Here is an 11,235-nt window from a genome sequence, read left to right as displayed (position 1 = left end):
GTTCGATTCTCAGTCTGTTTTTCATTAGCATCTGCCTAATAATGCATGCAATTAATTGGTGAAATCACATTAACACATACTACAAGGTACGTACGGTAGACACACATGGAGTACGTAGCTAGCTCATTCATCCTGAGCCGTGGCCGGCCCTTAAATTACATAGTACGTAACGTACGAACAGTCCTTCGTTTATGATAATTGTGATTAATTAGTGTATGGGAACTAGCCTTATTGGGCACCAGCCCTCGTTGTCGTTGCTGTCTCCTCGCTGTAGGTGCTGTCGTAGAAAAAGCTGCTACTTGTACCACCGGCGCCGCCCGTCAGACTAAGCAACGGCGGCGCCTTCTCGTCGTAGCAGCAGGAGGCCGCAAAGTTGTATTCTTCATCCATCTGGTTAGAAGCAACGGAGGCAAGCAGCAGTGCCTCTGCCTTGTGATGATGATCTTCCTGCAACTGAAAGCCGCCAAAGATGATGGTTTCCGCGCCAAACCCATGTCCATGCCCATGGACGACGCTGCTGCTGATAGTGGTGGCGCATGGCTCGTCAAAGTAAATGTCATGGCCGCCCCGACTGTCCAAACACGGCGATGTTCTCAACACCTGCTGCTCGCCGTTGAGGAGGAGGCCGCGGCTACTGGAGGCAGCGGAGAGGAGGGACGTCGTGCTGTTGTTGGGGCCGAAGCTGCCGCCACCGCTGTAGAGGTGAGAATAATCATGAGGAGACGAGAGGTGCTGCAGCGACATGATGGGAGCAGCTTGTGGCGACGTCACCGCCGCCGTTGCTGCTGACACGGCAGTGCTGTGATGGTTGTGGGTGGTGTAATATGGCGCCTGAAGGTCATGCATGAGCTTCTTCTTGAGCTTGGTGTTCCAGTAGTTCTTGATATCGTTGTCCGTCCTCCCAGGGAGCTGTGCTGCGATGATCGACCACCTGTAGTCCCATGGAGTAATAATTAATGCAATGCGCATCAAGGCACCCATGCATGAACAAATAATTCGACTAGCTAACAAACTACTATGTCATACATACAACAATACTCTGTCCGTTCTAAATTATAAGTCATTCCAACTTTCTTTGAGAGTCTTAAAAAAATATATCATTCCAACTTTCTTCGAGAGTCTTAAAAAAATATCATTCCAACTTTCTTTGAGAGTCTCCAAAAAATGAGTCTCCAAAAAATAAGTCATTCCAACTTTCTTAGGGAGTCTAAGAATCTCAAATTTAACCAAAATTATAGAGATAATTATAAAGATTTATGACATCAAATAGGTATACAATGAAATATAATTAAGGAAGAATCTAATAACACTTATTTGGTATCATAAATGTTATTATTCTATTATTTAATTTTGGTGAAACTTAAGATACTTTGACTCTCTAAAAAGTTGCAATAACTTATAATTTGAGATCGAGGGAGTATGATTTATAATTTCTGCGTGCATCCTAAGTCCTAACTATCAAAATTTGACTGAAAAGGGACGAACTTGCAGTAGTTCATTCCAGTTGACACCACCGGTTAGTGTGGCAGTGGTGGCAATCGAAAATCTAGTGGGAGGCTGGGAGCTGGAGCCGGCACTAGTAGAGACTAGAGAGTAGAGAAGAGTTTAATCAATTGTTATACTTACCTGCTTCCAATGGAAGCGAAGAGGTTGCAGATGATTCTATCCTCGTCATCAGAGAAGTCGCCATGCTTTATGTTTGGCCTCAGATAGTTGAGCCACCGCAGCCTGCAGCTCTTGCCGCACCTCTTCAGCCCTGTAATGCATGCAGTTTCTTTAGATGCATCAAACGATCGTGGCTAAATAATGCAAGCAGGCATGCATGCTACTATTGCTTGTGCCGAACTTCATCAATTACCTGCTTTGTGAGGGAGAGCAATCCAGTTGCCGCCGGTGCCATTCTTGTGGATGTACTCCTTGAGCTTGCGGTCCTCCTCGGGTGACCAGGGCCCTTTCTTCACATTCGCCTTGTCGCAACACGGGGCCCTGCCCATGTCTGTTGGCCTATATATGTCTCCTGGTGGCTTCTTCTTTTTCCACCTCCTGCACTAGAAATAGTTTACAAAGGCCACAGCAATATACTAACAGCACGGCAGAACCTATGCATGGGCTTCTTTCTGATTCCTGCTATCTCTTCTGCTGCCTCCCTCAATCTCAAATCTCTTCGTCGTTGACAGAGCTGAGATGGGGACTGGAGAGAGAACTAGGGACGGCACACACAGCCACATAGGTAATGGTATATATGTTCGAAAGAAAGAGTACATATGATAGTACTGGACCTACTCACTACTAGAAGCCGAACGTTGCTAGCTTTTGTGTTTCTCTTGAGCAGTCGTCCGATCTGCTGGATTTAATAATGGGCTTGACCTATTTTAATTCAATTAAATCAAATAAATCATAAGGCCCCATGTTAAATATCATGTGTAATATATTGTTAGTCTCATATGGAATTTTAAAGGGACGTTGAGTCAACTTATATGGGTGGACTGTATGCGCCTATATTGAGAAGTTGAGAGAGAATGAGAGCATGCCACATAGACATGTGCGCCGCCGCCGAGCCATGCCAACCCGACCCCACCTAATGTGGTGCGGGGTGCGGGTTTGGTTTTGCCACTTAAGCCGGTTGATTGACAGGAGTTTCGCGAGTTTTTGCTCCAGTTGATGATAGGAGTTTCGAAAGTTTTGGGAGTTTCTTCCATCAGCGTCTCTTCTGCTTCTGCCTTTTGTTCTTCCGCACGGCTAGTCCCGACGCCTTATTTTTTCGCTTCCGTGAGACACTTGGACTTCTGCGGGAGTCGGCGAGGTAAGAGACTCATCCCATTATTTAGTTCTTTTCAATTCTCTTGTGCAAACATTCACCGCTTCCGCTGCAACTAGAGTTCTCCCCATCCGGGTTCTTGCATGCATATGAAAAGGGAGAGCAGGCCTCTGAAACCAAGCCATCTCTGTGTTCATCTACTCAAGTGAAGGACGGCAATCAGGTTTTTGGGGAGCGTCTTCCACGCAACTGGTCGATCATCTTCTAATGACAATGATCATCGACTTCCTCTACTTCCCGGAGGCAACCTTGGTGGTGATTGGCACTAAACACTTCTGCACTGTACCAAGCAGGATGACTACAACAACAAGTGTTATGTCGACTAGTGTAGCTGGCTCTGGTGCCGTTGGGTATGCTACTGCTGCAACCTGTCTTTTCTTTTCTATGGTTAAAATCATGATTAGTTGTCTTGTTAGTGGCTAGATCACACATGCACATATTTGATGTCACAAACCTGTTGTTAATATATTTCTAGATTAATAAATTGATATATACTAAATTTTACTAATTTTCTAACAATCCAAAAACCTATAGGCATTTTTCGGTAGCTGGCTTTGCGAATGCACTAAAACTAAATGTTTTTTAGGGCACACAATACAAGAGGTGGCTTCAACGATGAATGTTGTGCTTGACCGCTATGCATTGCTTTTTTTTGTTGCCGATCCTAGATCAATAGGACTTCATACTCCCAAAGAGAAGCATACGTTTCGTAAGGCTGATACTATGTTCAATGGGACAATAATCAACATGCATGGGTACTCTAGTTGATGCATACATGACTCTGTCCACTAGAAAAGGAATGTGGGACACCCTTGAGGCCAAATATGTAGTTTTTAATGCTGTGTCATGGAGCAGTTTCATGACTATAGGGTGGTTCATGGCCGATCTGTAGTAGAACAAGCTTATGAGGTACAAACACTAGCAAAAGAGCTTGAGGTTTTTGGTTGTGTGCTGCCGGATAAGTTTATGGTGAGATGCATGATTGCTAAGCTGCCCCAAACTTGGACCTACTTTTCTACTTCATTCTCTGAAACATAAGAGACATGAGTACAACATTGCTGATTTCATTATCTCTTTGGATGTTGAAGAGAAGGCAAGAACAAAGGACATCTGTGGCAAGAAAATTGTTGAGAGAAATTCTAGTGCCCATGTGATGCAGAAAAATCCTCAAAATTCCCACAAAAAATACAAGTAAGAACTCAAACAAAAGAACACTACCCATTTTAAGAGGAAGGAGGAGGAGGAAAAAGGCAAATGCTTCACTTGTGGCAAGCCTAGGGGTGGTTCTCGACACGACATGGGATGGGTGGCCCCCCCCCCCCTCCCATTGTAGCCTCCTCCGCTGGATTTCGGTGTTCTTCTCGCGATGGTGCCCTGGGACGGTGCCGACCACTGAGAGGAGTTGGAGCTACATGCAGCCATGGAGCAGTCAGGGTTCAAAGTGTCCCAAAAGCCAGAGGTTGGCCCAGGCCTTTTGTCTACGCTTTTGCCTCCCACTAAGGAACCAAAACGTCCTTCAAAACCCTCGCACTCCCGCCAAGATGAAATTCTATATCACCACCGGTTCAGGGTACTATCCGCCTGTAGAAGAAGGCCTGTTTTGGATCCTTTGTGCTTACATAGAGGTGTACACGTGGACCACAATCAAGACCAACCGATTCAATTAACAGTTCAATCGAAGTAATAGTTCAATGATTATGCAGTATTCATACATACTAATCCAGAGGTTTCATCAGTACATATAAACTTCATTAACATAAAAGTTTCATAAATTCTAAGACTTAATGTTGGATGGATAGGTAGTTGCTAAGGTACTCAATTGGTTGATGTAGTCCCAAAAGCCAGAGGTAGTGAACCATAGCGAAGATGACAACATCTCTGTCCAGTGGCACATTATATCTATAAAGTATGTCTACTTCCTGTCCAGTCCTGCAAAGCACAAAAATCTCTCCACAAATAGGGTCTTGAATGATTCTTGTCAAATTTTGTGGTCCGAGAAGGTGACGAACAACGGCTTCAACAATCAACAGTCAGTCTGGGTGAATGCACCGTCCCCAAGTAGCAAACAACATCATCTGGGGTCCTAGTGCCACCCCTAGCCGCCAAAATGTAAGGTTGCTCGTATTGAAATGGCTTCTTCCGAAGTAAAACATCTGTTACAATGAAGACATTCTTAATATGAACAAAACTAATACCGAACCCAAAACTAATTGGAACCAAATGCAAATAGGGGGTGACCGAATTCATTTAACCTTCATGGCGCATTGTCCACAATGACAATGCATGGTGCTCGAGGTAGGGCAAGTACAGGTGATGGGTCAAAATGAAGATGAAGCAATAGGTGGGGAGAATAAAGATGAAGCAACAATGGGTGGGGAGAACTAATGGTTTTGTATTGGGGTTTTTAGTTGGTCGAACCGCTGCCAAGGTGCCGACAGGAGCCGAGGGGAGTTGGGAATGGGTCAGGCGCTTCTAGGTTTGTTGCTAACTGGACGGTCCCGATTGATCGGCAGCGAGAATAGATGGCATGTGATAAGTTAAACAGTCTCCGTATTAAGCCGACCATTGCCACGCTAATCCAATGCTATAATACGGCAATTGTCAGAGGTTTAACTGCTTTTAGATTCTCCTAAAAACAACTGCAACCGTACATGATAGTTTTTTCCCTTTTCATTCACAAATATATAGAAAAATTTAAAAACATTCATCGAGAGATCAAATCCGTGCACTGGCATTTGGGAAGTAGTATTGGAAAAAACTTGCTTTCCATTTCATATTAAAAATATGGCATTAAAGAGTCAAATCTGCGCGAATCAAATTCTTTTCTTTGATTGATTATATATATCTAACATATAGATACAATTTGGATGAGTATTTAATTGTACTCGTCCAGAAGCATAATAACTAACCTAAACTATTAAAACTACTTATATTAACTATAAACTACTTAATCTAAATATATGATGCTCGCCTCGCTCGCTTGGGAGGAGGCGAGGTGAAGTCGGAGTCGGAGTCGTCGTCATCATCTTTGGCATCAACATCGGCGGCATCCTTGTCCTCCTCCTCTTCCTCCTCCTCCTCCTCCTCTGGGTCCTCCTTCTTGGAGCTCCACCGAGGACTATAATCAGACATCCCGTCATTGGAAGAGACGTTCTCCTCGGAGGAGTGGTGGAAAGGCAATACGTCCTCGCTGGACGATGGACTGTAGATTGGAAGAGAAGGGGATGATGGATGAAGAAGAGGGGTGATTTTCAGAGGACACCTGGCTTGAAGTATATGTACAGTAGTGGGTACGCGATGCTTAGACTTTAGGCAGCAGAAGTAATGGTGATTTGACGGCCTTGGAAGTTGAGGCAATTCAACACTCACGTTGAATTTACCGCCGATTGACCAAACACTACTTTAGGGCCAGCAGGCAAAATGCGTATCCTAGTCGGCCCTACTTTTCATGCGACAGAGAAAATGCAACCCCAATACCACTGTCGCATCTATCGTTAATCCATCGGTGGTAGAAGTCTGAACTGCTGGTTTTAGTCCTAGGAGGCCTCGCTATCATTTCAACCGATGGTGCAAGTATCACACCGTTGCTTCTATTGCTACGACAGTGAAAGTGGTGACATTAATAAATCAATCTGTAGTAGTGATTCATCTCTTGACGCTGACTTATGGAAGGAAGCTATTCAGAGTGAGATGGATTCTATTATGTGTCTATTGGAACTTGGGAGGTTGTTGATTATCCGTACAGGTGCAAACTTATAGGCTATAAATGCCTATTCAAAAAAAAGCTTAGGCCTAATGGTACTATTGCGAAGTACAAGGCGAGGTATGTTACCAAGGGTTATACATAGAAAGAAGGCAGAGATTATTTTGATACTTATTCATCAGTTGCTCGTTTGACGACTATATGAGTGTTACTTTTTCTTGGTTGCCTCACATGGACTTTTTGTTCATCAGATGGACTGTTAAGACAACTTTCTTGAATGGAGATCTTGAGGAATAGATCTATATGGATCAGCCTGATGGATTTATAGCAAACGGTCAAGAGGGAAAGGTGTGTAAACTATTGAAATATTTGTATGGCTTAAAGCAAGCACCTAAGCACTGGTATGAGAAGTTCGTCAAAACTTTGACATTAGCAGTCTTTGTTGTGAATAAAGCTGATAAATGTGTTTACTATAGGTATGGTGGGGGAGAAGGTGTGATCTTGTGCTTATATGTTGATGATATACTAATCTCTAGAAATAATGTTAATGCAATTAAGAAAGTAAAAGATTTTTTTGTCAAGTAACTTTCAAATGAAAAGATTTCCTTCTCTAAGATTTTTTTGTCAAGTAGCACTTCTCTAAGGAAATGGTGAGGTAACACTTGTGCAATCCCATTATGTGGAAAAGGTGTTGAGTCGTTTTGGATATAGTGGCTGCAAATTTGATCCAACTCCCTATGACCCACGTGTGCTACTGATGAAAATTTGAAGAATGGCACGAGGTCAATTGTGATACTCTCAAGTAGTTGGCTCTCTTATGTATTTAGCTAGTGCAATGAGGCCTAACATCTCATTTGTTATGAGCAAGCTCACCTAATTTGTTTAAAATCTGTGAGATGATCATTGTGTAGGGTCGAGATGGCAGACTAGGGGGTGAATAATACTTTCTAAAATTAATCACGCCGGCTAACCGAGATAAATGCAGAGTAAAAACTAATGGTCTAACCAAAACTACACCCCACTATCTAAGTTCATAAGCACCTTACAAAGGTCCTAATATGAGCAACTAAGGTACTGGGCTAGCTAGAGCTCACCTAACCAATTCTAGGAGCAAGGTCACACAAACCTATGCCACTAGTACTTCAAGCACTGGGGAGCTCCTACACATGCTAGTAGCAAAAACACAAAGCTCCAAAGCTCACTAGCAATGCTCAATAACAAGGTTACATAAGCCAAATTAGAGAGCTCAATTTACTTAGCTACACAAACCAAGCAAGGCAACTAATTTACTACAAAAGTAAACTAGTTACACAAGGGAGCTACTTCTATGCTACACAAGCAAGATGGTAACTAGCAAACTACACAAGCTAACTAATTACAAGAGCAACTACACAAGCACAATAGTAAGAAAGTAAGTACAAGCTTGTGTAACGGGAAATGCAAACCAATGGGAAGATGATGACATGATGATTTTTATCCTAAGGTTCACATGCTTGCCAACACGCTAGTCCCTGTTGAGATAAGCTCCAAGGTTGCCACATGGTCCTCTTGCTAGTGGTGACCCACAAGTTACACTCTCCCACATGGAGTGCTTACTACAAGCTCTAGCACTTGACCCGGCCGGACAACTTTTCACCCTTCGTGTCTTGCTCTACTAAGTTGCCCTTCTCAGGCTCCCGCGGGGTGAGCACAATAACCCTCACAATCTCTTCTCTAGAGCATCGCACAATCTTCTTTGCATGCTTCACTAGAGAACACCACCAAGCCATGTAGGAGGTGGCAATCTCCAAGAGTAACAAGCACCACTGGCTTACAACTCAATCACCTAGTGCCACTCGATGCAATCTCATCATGCAATTGTACTAGAATCACTCACTCGCAATCGGATGCAACCACTATGTGCACAAGTGAGTTAGAGGCTCTCCTAGCACTCCCCAAGCATGGACACTAAGTCCCAAGGGTGCCAAGCATCAGCCAAGGCTGGTCACACACTCCTTTTATAGACCCGAGGGATAAAATAGCCGTTACCCCCTTCACTAGGCTGTTTGCGCACTGACCGGACTTGCTGCTGTAGTGACCGACGTATTCGGTCATAGAGTTGTTGGCATTTCTTAGCATCACCTTAATACTAAGTTGTCATCCCTAGCAATGATGCCAGGATTACATTGTTGGTAATTGTCGGTGTTTCAAATAAACACCAACTAGTAAATTTATATTTATTGCACATTAGTCCCGGATTGTGTGCTAAAAGACACAAGGTTTATACTGGTTTGGGCAGAATGTCCCTACAGTCCAGTTTATTGCTGCTCATGTTATTAGCACTGAAAAGGTTCATAGCAGGGGATACAAATGGTCAAGAGAGGGATAGGTCCCAAGTTTCTGATGGAAAGGTCGAAAGGATGCCAGAGCTCAGTTGCTGCTTAGCTATGTGTTGTGTGTTGAATTGATGCACCCCTTAGCGGGGTGGCCTGCCCTCCCTTTTATAGACCAAGGGGTAGTAGGGATTATAGATGGGAGAAAGAGGAAAAACTAGAGGCAGAGAAGGTCCTTCGAAGGTGCTGGGTCTTCCTTTTCCCTTGAGCCTACCCTGCTGGTAGGGCAGACGGTACTAGGGATAGCATGTTCGCTGATCCTGATAGGGCCATGCTCTGGCTTCGTTCAGCAAGTGGTTATGTCCCATCCTACTCCAGCAGACGGTGCGACGTGCCTGGGTGCCGAGTCATGACCCTACGGGGAGCAGATGGGGAAGTGACCATATGTCCATTACTATAGATGATTTGAGTTCCCTCATGGATTGTAGTGGTTGTCATATGCTTATGTCAGGATCCACGTCCGAGGGCTGATGGCGGCGTCCACAACACTATAAGACAAAAGTCAGCGCCTACAACACTGTTTGGGCTCTGTCATGCCTAGAAGGGCTTAAAGGCCTGTCCCATCATATCCTGATGGTACATGCCCATAGGCATGCAGGGTATGGTCCTCGGTACTGCAGTTGACTTGAGTGTCCTGTCCTACCCTGTGCTTGTCATTATGAAGGAGTAGGGTGCAGACATTGGGCGAGGTAGAGCCTGCCCTAGGAAATCGGGCAAGGCGAAGCTAGCCCTCAGATGTCGGGCGACCTAGAGCTAACCCTCAGACATCAGGCGAGGCGAAGCCCAACCCTCGGGGGTCGGGCGAGGCGAGGCCAGTCCCTGGTCATCGGGCGAGATGGAGCCCAACCCTTAGGGGTCGGGTGAGGCGAGGCCAGTCCCTGGTCATTGGGCGAGGTGGAGCCTGCCTCAGCTATCAGGCGAGGCGGAGCCTACCCCCAGACGTCGGGCGAGGTAGAGTCTAGCCCTTGGTGGTCAGACGAGGTAGGAGCTAGCCCTCATCCATCAGGGCGACATGGAGTTTGCCCCCATACGTCGAGCGAGGCGGAGTCCAGCCCTCGAGGGTCAGGCGAGGCAGGAGCCAACCCTCAGGGGCCGGGGGAGGTGTGGCCAACCTTCGGTCTTATGGGCAAGAAGTGCAGTTGTGTTCTTGTCTATTTGGAAGCATTAGCGTTTGATGGTTATTAGTTCCACCTCTTTGGGTACCCCAATATTCGGTCCCCAACAGTAATTATTGAGAACACTTGTAAATTTAGAGAAAATCATATATATATTAAGTATCTGTAAGCGCACAGATAATGTACCATTGTAGCATTTCACCTGAGAGTATACCAGGTATCGTTATTTATATTTTATCCACATGGAGGAGTGATGGGGTGGCAAGCGATATTGACAAATATGCATACTTACGACAAGATCATTAACTCTCATGCTATAGCAGTGGTAAGTCAAATGATAAATAAATGATAAATGTAAGGCATTGATAGTATTTCAGAGATAGGAATAGATACTCATAAATATAGGCCCCGTTCGGCTTACCCCATATTCGGCTTGTTTTTTTAGCCGGAACAATGTTTTTCTCTCACAACAATTCAGCTAGAACAGTGTTTTCAGTCAATTTTAGCCAAAATTCTACCAGCCGAACGGGGCCATAGTATGGCTAGGCAGATGATTTGTTAAGAGCTAAAGATTTCTAAGTCATTCTTTATGGAGCTAAGCGCTTTGAGAACATATGCATATATTCATAATCAATCATAAATATATCAAGTATATAACTAGAGCAAACTAGGAACATAATAAATAGCAACATAATATTGAAGTAGCACAAAGTCATAAAATAAGAGGGATACAATGGATATACCTGTAACAACAGTTAAGTAGTGGGTTTGAGCTTAAAATGACATGTTAGGTGGTAATCAAGAGCTCTAGTTCAAACTTGTAAGTGGTTGAAAGGATCAAAATGCCCAAGAGGAGGGGGTGAATTGGGCTAATTCTAAATTTCTTTGCAATAATTAAACTCTACGGTTAGCTCAATTAACCCCTTGTGCTTAGAAAGTGCTTCTATTGATCCAACGCACAAAAGTTTAGCACCCTAAGTTCCAATCCTACTCTAGCATGGCAATTCTATGAATGTAAAGGACAAGAATCGAATTGCTCAAAGTAAATGTTCAAAGTAAAGAGAGAAGGAGGAACGTGATGATGTTTTGCTGAGGTATCGGAGAGTCACCACTCCCCACTAGTCCTCGTTGGAGCACCCACACAAGGGTGTAGCTCCCCCTTGATCCACGCAAGGATCAAGTGCTCTCTATGGTTTGCTTCTTTGACACTCCATCGTGGTGAATCAC

General features: G+C 44.3%; 1 protein-coding gene across 1 annotated transcript; it reads right to left on the bottom strand.

Annotated features, from left to right (window-relative positions):
* Nucleotides 1–228: 228 nt before the first annotated feature.
* On the bottom strand, nucleotides 229–1,994 carry LOC136551494 (transcription factor RAX2-like). The gene is made up of 3 exons (XM_066543042.1): nucleotides 1,859–1,994; nucleotides 1,627–1,756; nucleotides 229–931 (listed from the first exon to the last, which is right to left on the bottom strand). The coding sequence occupies exons 1-3, from the start codon at nucleotides 1,992–1,994 to the stop codon at nucleotides 229–231; spliced, it is 969 nt and encodes a 322-aa protein (XP_066399139.1).
* Between the last annotated feature and the right edge of the window lie 9,241 nt (nucleotides 1,995–11,235).

Source organism: Miscanthus floridulus, chromosome 4, assembly GCF_019320115.1.
Source record: "Miscanthus floridulus cultivar M001 chromosome 4, ASM1932011v1, whole genome shotgun sequence".
Classification (NCBI taxonomy): domain Eukaryota; kingdom Viridiplantae; phylum Streptophyta; class Magnoliopsida; order Poales; family Poaceae; genus Miscanthus; species Miscanthus floridulus.
Note: the sequence above shows the minus strand (reverse complement) of the source record. Positions and strands in the feature narration are given on the sequence as shown.